We start from the raw sequence: 13,878 nt of genomic DNA on the forward strand, positions 1-13,878 counted from the left end.
TGGGCGATGTGAGTCCCCTGGAATAACATTGTGTGGGGACGGGTCGTGTTGAGACGTGGCCGCTCCCTGCACGATGCCAGTAGTTTGACCCTGGGTTGTACTTTCTGGCCCATAGTGGTTGGCGGCGGCGTCAGCTTATGTTAGGATCCGTGCCCGAGGGATCGGGCGAGGCGGAGCCAGCCCTCAGACGTCGGACGAGGCGGGGCCTGTCCTCAGTCGTCGGGCGAGGTGGGGCCTGCCCTCAGACGTCGGATAAGGCGGAGCCCGCCCTCAGACGTCAGGTGAGGCAGACCCTACGGCCTCGGTGGTCGGCAAGAGGCGGAGCCAACCCTCGGGGGTCGGACGAGGCGGAGCCAACCCTCGGGAGTCAGCCGAGGCGGAGCCAACCCTCGGGGGTCGGGCAAGGCAGAGCCCGCGTCCTCAGTGTCCACCGAGGCGGAGCCAACCCTCGAGGGTCGGACGAGGCGGAGCCCATGGCCTCGGTGGTCAGACGAGGCGGAGCCCAGCAAGAGGTGTAGTCGCACTCTTGACCACTCGGATGAATCAACGTTGATGGTTATTTAGCTCATCCTCTTCGGGTACCCTAATATTGGTCTGCGACAATTAATTAGCAATTAGTAGGTCCCAAGTAGCTAGGTGATAGGCTGCTAATAAAGTAAGCTCTGAAGATCCTTCTGGATCTTATTTTTAAGTAAAAGGGTTGACCTAGCCACCTAGGCTGTCTGTCAAAGCACACCAGAATGTCCCAGTTCAGGACTTTCTACTTGCCAGCAATTTCCTGGAGTTGTGCTCCACCATGCTAATGCTATTCAGAAGAAAGCGCATTTGTATATTTTCTGCGCCATATATGGCCATATATATATGGCAGCAATACCCATGTTTATCATTCAGAGAACAAAGGAGATTAGTGATTAGTTGGATGAACAGAAACCAAGGACCACTTTGAAGGATTCATCTTAAGATCCGCGGAAGCAACACGGGAAACAATGTTCATGCATATGCTGGCAATGGCGCGTACACGATTAGCCTGTCGAAATGCAATGCATTGCATGACAGGATCTCATATCAGATTTGATGATGATCTCTGAGTTCTAGGGGTTCCTGCAGAGGAGCACACATCTTCTAGTTAGAATATCCAATGATGTACTAAAATAAGAGGAGAAAAACTATTGCTTTTTTTTTCGTCCTGAAAAGATCGGTGGCAATCATTCCAACAGTGGTGATAAAAATGGGCCATGTACAATGTAAGCCGTCCTTTTACATTCCACCTCCCCTTATATATAGGGGAGAGGGACCCTCGTCAGGTAGTAGCCTGAGGAGCTCACTAGACCTTTTCATTTTTTTCAACTCCCCTCCGTGCTTACACTGTCACTGTAGTGCATGCAAGAGGAGTGGTAAAAAGACGTTGCCTACACCTTCAGCTACCTCCTAGCTAGCTATCCTCTCCTCCCATCCATCAGACATCAGAGCGAGCGAGACAGGGAGTGTTTGTCTGTGTGATGCTACGGATGCATGGTGTCCAGCATCCATTCCTGTGACTAGGAGGAGTCAGCTGCTAGCTAGTGTTGCGTCGTCCATCGCATCAGACATCAGCTTCCGTTGCAGTGCTCAGCACTACATACGTCTTGCAAGAGCTGAGCTCAGCTGAGAGACGACTTGCATTGTTGCTTGCCTAGCTAGCTACATATAAACTGTAGCTAAAGCTAGCTCTAGCTCATTGGTGGGTTCTTGCATTGGCTTGTGTTGCAAACTTGCACCGGCCGACCGCCATGCAGGGGCAAGTTGCTGGTGAGGACGCTGGTGGCGGCAGCTCTAGGCGGCGGGAGGGCTCGGCCGCCGCCGCGTGCTTGGTGCGTGGCCCCATCATCGTGGGCGCGGGACCGTCAGGGTTGGCCGTGGCGGCGACGCTGAGCCAGCACGCGGTGCCCTTCACGGTGCTGGAGCGCTCCGACGGCATCGCCGACCTGTGGACGAACCGCACGTACGACCGGCTCCGGCTGCACCTCCCCAAGGTGTTCTGCGAGCTCCCGCACGCCCGCTTCCCGGCCGACTTCCCCACGTACCCGACGAAGCACGACTTCCTCCGCTACCTCCGCTCCTACGCCGCGCGCTTCGACGTGTCCCCGCTGTTCGGGCGCACGGTGACCCGCGCGCGGTACGACGCGGACGCCTCGCTCTGGCGGGTCACCGCGGTGTCGGCCGCGGACGGCGGCGTGGCGACGATGGAGACCGAGTACGTGTCGCCGTGGCTGGTGGTGGCCAGCGGGGAGAACGCGGAGGTGGTGGTGCCGACGGTGAAGGGGAGGGAGAGGTTCGCCGGGGAGGTGCTGCACTCCAGCGAATACAGGAGAGGGGAGAGGTTCAAGGGCATGAGGGTGCTGGTCGTGGGCTGCGGCAACTCCGGCATGGAGATGTGCTTGGACTTGTGTGAGCACGGTGCCATGCCCTTCATGTCCGTCAGGAGCGGGGTAAGCTACCAGCTAGCCCTTCGTCCATCTTCTTCCTACCTACATACTCCTACAATATAAGCAATCCTCTAGCTACTACTACTAGCTGCTTATCAGCTTGCTACAGACTCCTATTGGACACACTTAAGTTTTATCTACTACATATATAGTTGCCGCTTAGCTTACTTGATCACATGATGATATCTTTCTCTCTTTAAAAAAAACAAATGTAGCAAATGTTAAGTTCTCTAGCTGTAGGAACTGGGACTTCGGTAGCATACTACTATGTTGCATTGCTAGTCTTTAATTCCATGAAGAACAGAAGTTTCTATATATGTATGGCTTTTATTAGTACTGGTTAGATGCATGGATCCTTTTATCCATATCAGAGGTTATCATTATTCGTCATGCTAACAACATATATATAATCTATACATGTCGGACTATAGTAATGTATTGTGCTTATGAACAAACAGGTGCACCTTCTACCGAGAGAGATGTTTGGGGCGTCGACGTTCGGCATCGCCATGAAACTGCTTCGATGGCTGCCGATCAAGCTGGTGGACAGGCTGCTGCTGCTCGTCGCCAGGATGGTCCTGGGAGACACCGAGAAGCACGGGCTGAGGAGGCCCAAGCTGGGCCCGCTGGAGATCAAGAACATCACCGGCAAGAGCCCTGTTCTGGACGTGGGAGCATGGTCGTTCATCAAATCTGGAAACATCAAGGTGAGGGCAGCTGTCAAAAGTCGGCACTCAAAGAGTAAAGAGTGTCGTTCGTTCGTGCATGGAGCAACGAGTGTCGTCTGTCTCTAGCTTTCACTTCCTTCCTTTCGCATGTCATGCGGTGCCAACGCTAGCTTTCACTTTTGAGGTTTCCACAACATTCTTTCCCCTGTCCCTATCCCTTGCTGTTGGTGCGTGCGTGAGCTGATGAGTGTGAATACTTTTTTTCTCTACTTTTTTATAGTTTCATCTAACTGCATGCATGCATGCCTCTTTGCCGGGCTCCATGGCTTTATTTTTTACCCTCCCCGTCCCCGGCCTCTTGCTCCAGGCTCCAGCTGGCCTGCCGGCTGCCTGGTGCATGCAGGCGTCTGTACTTCGGGCGGGGTAGCTGTCATCTTGTTCACAAATCCTGAGGCGTATAGCATCGTGCATGCATGACAACAAAATAACCGCTAGCTGAACTGGACAAAAATAGCATCTCCATGGACCATTCTCCGATGCCTTTATTTGCGTACTCATCTCTACACACACGTTGGCTAGCTAGCTAGAAATTTTGTGCATTATGCATGTAATGGCCCCGTCCATCCGTCGATCCATCACTTATGAGCAGCAAGTAGCTATAGTAACCTTACGATTTGCTGTGTCGTCTAGTGGTGTGTGTACATTTTATTTGACCTTGGTTCAAACTATTTGGCTTATGCTGATTTGTTGTGAGAAAAAACACAGTTCGTTCGTTGAAAAGTACCGCAGTTCAAGCGAACAGAGCATTTATATATATTTGTCCATGCATAACATACTGTGCCCTTGTGACGATGCAGATCGTGCCAGAAGTGGAGTCATTCACAGGAAACGGGGTGAGGTTCGTCGACGGCAACGAGATGGCCTTCGACGCCGTCATCTTCGCCACCGGCTACAGAAGCAACGTCCCTTTCTGGCTCAAGGTACGTACGTCGTCGCCGGCCGCCGCTTCCGCCGCACCTAGCTAGCTAACCGATGCAACTTAATGAACGCAAACGCGCACGACACCCGGCCATCAACTCCTCTATCTGATCGGTACGTGGTGGGCACATGCAGGACGACGGCGAGCTGTTCACGGAGGACGGCAAGGCAAAGGCTGAGCAGGCGAGCGACGACTGGTGGAGGGGTCCCAACGGTCTGTACCGCGTGGGATTCTCCGGCCGGGGCCTGCTCGGCGCTGGCGCGGACGCGCTGAGGGCCGCCGCCGACATCGCCGGGAGGTGGCAGGCGGAGGTGGCGGCAGCGGCAGCGGGTGGAGCCAAGATCTCCTCCTCCTCGGTGTAGTCGTCGTCCACAGGGCGTGCATGCATGGTGGTGTTGCTGCGCCTGCCCTCCTCGCTGCGCGCTGGTCCTGTGACGACGACGATCATGACCTAGCTAGCGGCCGGCTGCTATGTAGTACTCTGTGGTATGTAGCAAGCTAAGAGTGAGGGATCGGTCGGAGACTGCTGGTGACGACGACTGGGCCTGAGCAAGCGAGGAGCAGCACGCAGCAGCTCAGCTAGCAGCAGGTGCCCCTACCTAATGCATGGCCGGCGCTGTGCGCTGCCGTGCATGTGCGTGCTGAAGCAGCAGCAGCTACACCTGCGCTCTCACAGCTCTCCGATGTCCGATCGATCCAGTCCTGGTGCTGCACAGATCACTGACGACGTGTGTGGGTGTGTGCATAGCGGTGGTGAGGAGGAAGAGGCTGCCGGTCGCTCTGTGGTCGTGTGTGCGTATGTGCAGGAGGCTGGGGTTGTGACAAAATTTTGCATAGGGCGTCGTTTGTCTCATGTACCGGATGCATGCACATAGCTATGAAATAGCGCAGGCGTCTTTTTTTGTCCAAGGTTGCAGCATGCAGGCGGTGATGTCGTCCGCATTACGTCTCCGATTCCAATACCCTTTGCTTGGTTTGGCCCCACTCTCTGTCTCTCTGGCTCTTTTTCCTTCGCATGCAGTGCAGCCCTCAGCATGATGTGATGTCATTTCTTCCAGAAACACTTTACAAAAGGGTTTTTGGACAAATACGTACTATATATGGACATAGGCCGGCAAACTAAAGACACTAACATTTTCTATTGAGCAATAATATTGCCATGCAGCGTGAAGCTTAAGTGCATAACTGATAACTTAACTACATCACTCCTTTTCTTTAATCAACCGTGTATGAACTATCAATGAGGAGTTTTGGAGTTCATTGTCACGAAGACTCGAGACAATAATGAAGCCCAAACAACTCAGCTTCTTTGGCATGGCTCTAGCTCTGACTCTCACTCCGACAGCAGCTTATGTGGAGGAGCTCTACCAAACACTTTTGAAGAATGAACCATTTCATGGTGCAGAGCCATTTTTAGACCCGATGACGAAGCCACAAAAAGTGGCTCCTCCTTACAAGTGCTCTAGCTCCTTCAGAGGAGGACTTGAGGAGGAGACATGCCAAAAAGGCCCTCAAGACAATACCTAAGCCAGGAATCCTGTTTGAGTGAAATCTCCTGCCGTTTGTGGGAATCATAGAGAAAGCGGAAGGCATGGATTTTCGAGAGTCAACACAGATCTCTAACGATGTTGATTGCAAAGATTAAGGAAGAAGCTAGATTATGGAGTAGTGCGGGAGCCAAGCAGCTAAAGAACTTATACTTTGGCTTGGGTCATTTGCCTCTTTTGGTTTTAGAGCCTAAACTCCTCATTTGGGTCTTTGTTGTAGTTACGCCTAGTTCCTTTGTACCTTGACACTTTTCTCTCCTCTATTAATATATTTGTCTCGCGGTAGTCCTGCCAGCAAAAAAATCTCTTACAGTCTTACTATTCACTAGCCCTTTATTCCAATGGCACAACATACATAAAGTTTCTTTAAAGAAAACCGGTACTAGTTTTATATTTTTTTTGATTTAAAATAAATTATTTGTGATTTCTTAGAGATCAAATAAGGTTTTTATTGTTTTTAGGAAAACAAAATCAACTTTAAAACCAATCATAGGAGTAATTTGTCCGATGTTGAAACATCGGTTTCTAACAAGAGTGAGAAGTGGGCGGAGGCCTTCGTCTTAGGTCGGGGTCTCCGCCCAAGATGGGCGGAGGCTGGCCTCCGCCTAAGACGGGCGGAGGTCCCTGAACGCAGCGCACTCCTGTCGGACAAAATCCTCTGGCGGAGGCTCCAGACAGAAGGTCACTAAACGAGGGATTCAGTAGGCTTTGGCCAAGTAGGAGTAAGAGAAAGGGGCGGAGGCCCTCGGCTTTGGCCGATGCTCCGGACTTGGGCTTTGGCTCAGGCTCTGCCTGAAGGAGAGAGTGAGGATCAAGTACCGACTCACAAGAACTAGGGTTTCATAATTGCTTCACCAACCTCCCCCTCACAGTTACTAGTGTTCCCTATTTATAGGGCTCAACTACCACTTTACAGAGTTTACAACAGTGCCCTTCAACTGCTACGGTACATTCCAGGAATATTCCAGCCCTAGTGTCTAACCTCAGGGGTGTTCTCATCACACCATCTCGCGATGTCTTCATCTTGGGCCTAAGCCGACGCCCACTAGAGGCCCATCAACTGTCCCCACGTATGCCTTGCTGACCTGATCGTTCCTTGATGGGCCTCCGCCGCCCTGGGGAACACCTTCGCCATGATTACTGCGCTTGGCCTCCGCTGTCCCGGGGAGAGCCTCCACCGTCCCGGGGAGAAACTCTACCGTCATTCTTGTACTAGGCCTCCGCCGTCTTGGGAAGAGCCTCCGTCAGCTAGGCCTCCGCCGGCTGGGCCTCCGCCGTCTTGGGGAGAGCCTCCGCCGGCTAGGCCTCCGCCGTCTTGGGGAGAAACTCCGCCGTCTTGGGAAGAGCCTCCGCTAGCTAGGCCTCGCCATCTTGGGGAGAGCCTCCGCCGGCTAGGCCTCCGCCGTCTTGGGGGAAAGCCTCCGCCGGCTAGGCCTCCATCGTCTTAGGGAGAGCCTCCGCCGGCTAGCCTCCGCCGGCCGGGCCTCCGCCGTCTTAGGGAGAAACTCCGTCGGCTAGGCCTCTGCCGTCTTGAGGAGAGCCTCCACCGGCTGGGCCTCCGCCATTATTCCTTCATCAGACCTCTTCGAGGGGGAGTTGACCCATACTCCGTATGGGCTCCCCCAACAGTAGCCCCTCAGCTACTAGGTTATGGATGGTACTACATGACCTGGTAGATGTTCATACAAGAAGAGGCACTATACAACCCAGATCTTGGTAGCGAGGATTGCCCTCCGCAACCCGTTCATGCACGCCTCGCTAAAAACTCCATCCCAAAAACCCTATGGGAAAAAAAGGGCATGGAGAAAAGAGCACGCGCATGACTCTAACCTATACAGGCACTAATTCCTTAGGCTTTCAGCTCTGGGTGCCTTTATCTTCCAGATTTCTTCATCTATGGCCTTCGGCTCCTTCTGCTGCTTCTATGGCATGGTTCATCGGCTTCGCTCAGTGCTCTGGTCTTCATTTCTGGGACCTTCACGATGCATAGGTCTGTATCCTTGAGGCCTTTGCTTCTGATGTCTTTTTGGCACGCAGGTGTGTCTCCAAGACCCGATTGTATGAGCCTTCGTCTGTGTCTCTTCTCGGTGTAGAGGTCTTCACCTTCGGGTCTTCCGCCATTGGTGTCATCTCGGCGTGCAGGTCTCCGCCTCCAAGGCCTCCCCAGGTCTTCATCTCTGGGGTCTTCGCCTCTAGTGCCTTCATGATGCGCAGGCCTTTGCTTCCAAAGCCTTCGTAGGTGTTCATCTCCGAGGTCTTTACCTCCGAGTCTGGTATCGTCTTGGCGTGCTGGCCTCCGTAGGCCTTCGACTTTTCTTTGGGCGGAGGTCTTCATCTCTGATCCTTCTTTGGGCGGAGGTCTTCGACTTTTCTTCGGGCGGAGGTCTTCATCTCCGATCCTTCTTTGGGTGGAGGCCTTCGTCTTTTCTTCAGGCGGAGGTCTTCGTCTCCGATCCTTCTTTGCGTGGAGGCCTTTGTCTTTTCTTTAGGCGGAGGTCTTTGTCTCTGATCGTTCTTTGGGTGGAGGCCTTCGTCTTTTCTTCAGGCGGAGGTCTTCGTCTCCGATCCTTCTTTGGGTGGAGGCCTTCAAATAAATCTTCATTCATGAGCGCCAGACAAAAGGCCTCACGCTCCTGAGTGGTTGGTCCTCCGGTGCACTCCCCTAGCCCCTCTTGGCTGGGGTTTGTGGCCGAGTTTTTAGCCGCGATTGGTGTAGTCGACGTAGTCATAGTAGTTGAGGTAGAAGGTTGTTGTGAGGCCTTCAAACCGTTGCTCACGAGCACCAGGCAAAAAGACTTGATGCCCCAGAGAAGCTGGTCCGCGTGCTTCCCTAGCCCCTCTTGGCTAGTGCTCGTGACCAGGTCCTTAGTGACGCTTGGTGTAGGCGACGCAGTTGTAGTAGTGGAAGTAGGTGTTCAGAACCAAGTTTGCCGATATAGACGTCGACGAAGGTGTTGTAGAACTTGGTGTTGAAGGTGTCGACGGAGGTTCTTGAGCTATATTGCAAAAGTTGTTTGACAGAGGCGATGTTGTTGTACATGATGAAGGTGTCGATGAAGCCCCTCATGCCATCGCGTTGGTGGAGGCTAGTTGTCATGGTTTTGCTGAAGGTCCTCCTGCAAAGCTGCTTGGCGAAGGCCAAAAGGTGTTTTTGGCGGAGGCGATGTTGGTGAAGTTACCGAAGATGGTTGCGGAGCCCCTCATGCTGAAGAGCTTGGCGAAGGCGATGCCTACATAGACACCGACGCCGTGTGTCGAAGGCTGGAGAAGTCGTAAAAATGCAACTGAGTTGATCTCCTGCATTTTTAGGGACTTAGGTTGGGCATTATAGCTTCGTCGAATATCGACTTGCTTTGCAAGTCTTTCGACGCCCGGAAAGGCACTGGCTTTCCCACTAGCTGCAAAAGATGGTTAGTCATTTATATGATACGTGAAGGTAGCACGAGAGCCTTAGCTCCGTGACCTGGTGCCCGTGTGAAAGCTCTAGTTTGGTTTTGGTTAATTGATGAAACCCTAAGTGCTAACCTAGTTTATCAAAGTGATTATGAGATAGGTAGCACTACTCCAAGTGATGAAGCAATGGTGAAGATCATGACAATGGTGATGGCATGGTGATGGTTAAATGCTTAAACTTGGAAAAGAAGAAAGAGAAAAACAAAAGGCTCAAGGCAAAGGTATAAAATGTAGGAGCCATTTTGTTTTAGTGATCAAGACACTTAGTGAGTGTGATCACATTTAGGATAGATAGCCGTACTATTAAGAGGAGTGAAACTCGTATCGGAATGCGGTTATCAAAGTGCCACTAGATGCTCTAACTCATTGCATATGCATTTAGGATCTAGTGGAGTGCTAACACCCTTGATAATATTTGTGAAAATATGCTAACACATGTGCACAAGGTGTTTGCAGGGTTGAGATGGGTTTGCAGGATTCGGCGCTTTTGGGAAAATGAAATGTCTATTTTCTATTGCGCCGGATGCAAAATTCTTGGTGGTTGGCACATTTGAGTAAGGGTGAAGTAGTTAGAGTTGAAATGGAGTTGGTCGAAATGATGCTGGCGTCGGTCTACTGACCGGACGCTGGGTCACTCAGCGACCGGACGCTGAAGGGCTGCGTCCGGTCGAGCTGTCAGACGGCACAGTCGCTAGGGTTGAGCACCGGACGCTGGTCTGCGTCCAGTCAAGGTGGACCGGACGCGTCCGGTCGAAAAAATATGCCTCGGGGAGCTTACTGGAAATGACCGGACACTGGGGCTTCAGCGTCCGGTCAGTTTTGACCGGAGCGTCCGGTCAACTTCGTAGCCGTTGAAATCTGACGAACAGCGTTTGAAGCTGGTGACGCGTGGCGTCCATCGAGCGACCAGACGCTGAGGGCCAGCGTCCGGTCAGTATGACCGGAGCGTCCGGTCAGAGCGCGTTTTGCCTAGTGAAGGGGTATAACGGCTCTATTTGATGGGGGCTCTATTTATAGCCCCATGGCTGGCTCAAAGGAGAACTCTTGCACATTTTCATTGACATAGCATCCTTGTGAGTTTAGCCAAAGCCCTCCCACTCATCTCCATCATTGATCCATCATCATTGTGAGATTGGGAGAGAATCCAAGTGCATTGCTTAAGTGATTGCATCTAGAGGCACTTGGTATTCGTGTTGCGCTGCGGATTTCGCTTGTTTCTCTTGGTGGTTGCCACCACCTAGACGGTTGGAGCAGCGGTGAAGGATCGGCACGAGTTGGTGATTGTTCGTGGCCGCCTTCAGTGATTGTGAGGGGAGTTGTACCTTCCCCGGCGGAGTGCCGAAAGGTAACTCTAGTAAATTGCTCGTGTCATTGAGTTACCTCACTTGTGAGTCGGTTCTTGCGGTGTCCTATCGTGTGGACGAGGTTTGTGAAACACCTCTTAGCCGCCGAACCATCAAGTGTTGGTCGACACAACGGGGACTAGCGTGTTGGCAAGCACGTGAACCTCGGGAGAAAAATCGGTTGTCTCTTGTTATTTGCATTCTCCCGGTGATTGGCTTGATCTTCATCTTGTGATTGGTTCATCCCCTACACGGCGGTATAATCACCCTACTTACTTGTTTACATTCTTGCAAACTAGTTGATACAAGCTCTTTAGTGTAATTAGAATTGAGAGCTTGCTTTATTATTTACATTCATCTAGTTGAGCTCTTTGGAGTAGCAAGTTTGTGTGCCTAAGTACTCATTGCAACTAGAATTGTTGGATAGGTGGCTTGCAACCCTTGTAGAGCTAGAGCAAGTTTGCATTACGCTATTTGTCATACTAATCAAATTGCTCTAGTTAATTTGTAGATTTTTAAATAGGCTATTCACCCCCCCTCTAGCCATATTAGGACCTTTCACCGTGTTGGTTTAAGACTTCTTCCAGGATTTGATGTCTCAGCACGACAGCCTTAGCTTCGTGACCTGGTGCCCGTGTTGTTTCAGGACTTCTTCTAGGATTTTGATGTCTCAGCACGACAGCCTTAGCTTCGTGACCTGGTGCCCGTGTTGTTTCAAGACTTCTTCCATGATTTTGATGCATAGAGTCATGGCGCCCGTGTATTCTCGGGACTTCTTCCGGGTGGCTCGGGCCATGCATTGCAATGTATTTACGCAATATATGTATGCGATGATGAGAATGATAGCATTTGCGCAAAAATATTTAAAAGGTGTAAACTTATTATGCATGCCGCAAGAATGTTGGTTAAGTTTGAATGAAAGACAAGCTATGCATATAAGAAATAATGTCGTCAAATGAGAGGGTAATAGTTTTAGATGGCTAGCGAAGGCTGCCACTTGATAGCCTGCATGAGCACAGGTAAGATTCATAGCAGTGACTATAGTAAGGATTAGTTCCCTGTGAAGGTTAGCTCAAATATTTGATTGATATAGATATTATGAAGATCTTCAAAGAATTTAGTTAGTATAGCCTGCAAAAAAGAGAGGAAAACATGTTAGTGTTTGTGGGTTCGAAGGTTAGTTGGATGTCGAAAGTCAATTTTTGATGGAGGTCTCCGACTAGAAGGCTGTTAACAGGCGAAGGCTGTAGAGTGACGAAGGCTACCAACTGATGAAGTTCAATGAGTGACGAACACCAATCAGTGACGAAGGCTGCTGAAAACCAATGATAGATGAAATCCACTGATTGATGAACAAAGACCATGACTGACGAAGGCTCAAAAAGATGAAGGCCAAAGACTGACAAAGGTTATTGACTGGTGAAGGCCAATACGTGTCAAAGGCACTGACCGGCGAAGACCGTTGATAGATGAATAATCGGCGAAGGTCCTTACTGACACATGCCCTGCTGAAAGTTGTAGAGAACCTTGATTGATGAAAGCCACTGACTGATGACAGAGGCTGTTGACTGATCGAAGGCTTCCCACTGACTGATGACGAAGGCTGTACTGACATATAATGAAGACCAGTCTCCGCCTAAGATGGGCGGAGGCCGGCCTCCGCCTAAGATGAGCGGAGGTTGTTGGCTGTTGAATACCACTTACTGGAGAAGGCCATTTGTAGATGAATATTCACTGACTCATAGAGGATAACTGAGTTATCTAATAAGTGTTGAATATTCCATGAGAACCACTGATTGACGGAGGTTATTGACTGATTCATATAATTGTTGGGCAGATATGTGATGAAGGCTGATCACTTAACGAGAAGAATTACCTGCTGTAGAGTATTGACTGATTTGGCTTGAGGAGGTGAAAACACGCATATAACGAATGAAAATATATTCTAAGGGAGGATAAGAGATACTTACAGTACTGGTGACCTGCATGTTATTGAAAAAGAGATTCGACAAGAGTTGAAAATTATTTTAAGTTTAGCCGAGTCAGGATCAAGCATGTATAGCCACTTAGGCCATGCTTTGATTGTGGCAAAGGCCACGAGAAGATTTTTGGTCACATTGGTGACAAGTTGTATGCAAGGTATTTAAATTTTGCCTTAAGAGGCGAAGGTTAGTTCAAGAATGCGTCAAAATAAATCATAAGAGCAAGAGTACTAGGCATTAATTAAAAACTGGCAAGAATTATTCTCTCACACTAGATTGGTACCTTAGGTGTGGTGTATGCGTTGGATCACCAAGGTTGCAAAGGTAGCATATATGTGATCCAAATCTCTGAAGGCTTATATAGATTCTGCACATCTTTTCATAAACAGAGTAAAGGCATCATAGTGGCTAGCGGAAGTTGTATGATCAATATGATGAGAAGATCTGGTTACGAAATCCAGACTCATAAAACTTTTTACTGGATTTTGCGAAGTTATTAGCAAAAATAGAAATAAGAGCCGAGTACAGAGTTATCAAAATATAAAAATGTGAGCAAAGATAAAATCAGAGGGTAGTGCTACTTTTATTTCTGAAAGCCTTCTAATCTTTGTAGAAACTTTTTTAAGTAGTAGCGGTCGAAGGCTTTAGGAGTTTGGCTAAAAATTCTTCTTCTTTTCTTTCTCTTTAGATCTCAAATAGTCTTTATGGAGGTGTAAGTATGCCGTACACTCATACCTTCACCCAAAGGTTCTTACCGTCCTTTGAGGTTCACTGCCAATCTGCTAATGAAGTCGTTGCAACAAAGGCTAAGCCGAAGAAGGTGCGCCGACGAAGGTAGGTCAGAGAAGGTCCTCTGATGAAGGTCTAGCCAGAGAATGTCAGCGATGAAGGCCAGTGGTGACTGGCGAAGGACGGGCTGGAGAAGGCCCACCGACGAAGGCTCCAACTTCTAGCTCTGCAAAAAAAATTTCATGCCCCACGGTGGGCGCCACTGTTGAAACATCGATTTCTAACAAGAGTGAGAAGTGGGCGGAGGCCTTCGTCTTTGGTCGGGGTCTCCGCCCGAGATGGGTGGAGGCCGGCCTCCGCCTAAGACAGGCAAAGGTCCCTGAACGCAGCGCACTCCTGTCGGACAAAATCCTCTGGCGGAGGCTCCAGACAGAAGGTCGCTAAACGAGGGATTCAGTAGGCTTTGGCCAAGTAGGAGTAAGAGAAAGGGGCAGAGGCCCTCGGCTTTGGCCGATGCTCCGGACTCGGGCTTTGGCTCAGGCTCTGCCTGAAGGAGAGAGTGAGGATCAAGTACCGACTCACAAGAACTAGGGTTTCATAATTGCTCCCCCAACATCCGATTTCGACAATAGATGACGCCCATTACCGATTTCATAGTCTAGGGTTAAAAAACCGAACTGGCAGATGTATCGTAGAGGTTGACAACGTGTCA

The 13,878-nt window shown here is 50.3% G+C and overlaps 1 protein-coding gene across 1 annotated transcript; it reads left to right on the top strand.

The window, feature by feature from the left end:
• The first annotated feature begins 1,769 nt into the window (after positions 1-1,769).
• Positions 1,770-4,572, top strand: LOC136507314 (indole-3-pyruvate monooxygenase YUCCA8-like). Its single transcript, XM_066502081.1, has 4 exons — positions 1,770-2,468; positions 2,924-3,172; positions 3,991-4,113; positions 4,247-4,572. Exons 1-4 carry the CDS (start codon positions 1,770-1,772, stop codon positions 4,472-4,474), a joined length of 1,299 nt encoding a protein of 432 aa, XP_066358178.1. The 3' UTR covers positions 4,475-4,572.
• The last annotated feature ends 9,306 nt before the right edge of the window (positions 4,573-13,878 follow it).

The sequence above is a fragment of the Miscanthus floridulus genome, chromosome 1 (assembly GCF_019320115.1).
Source record: "Miscanthus floridulus cultivar M001 chromosome 1, ASM1932011v1, whole genome shotgun sequence".
Taxonomy (NCBI): Eukaryota; Viridiplantae; Streptophyta; class Magnoliopsida; order Poales; family Poaceae; genus Miscanthus; species Miscanthus floridulus.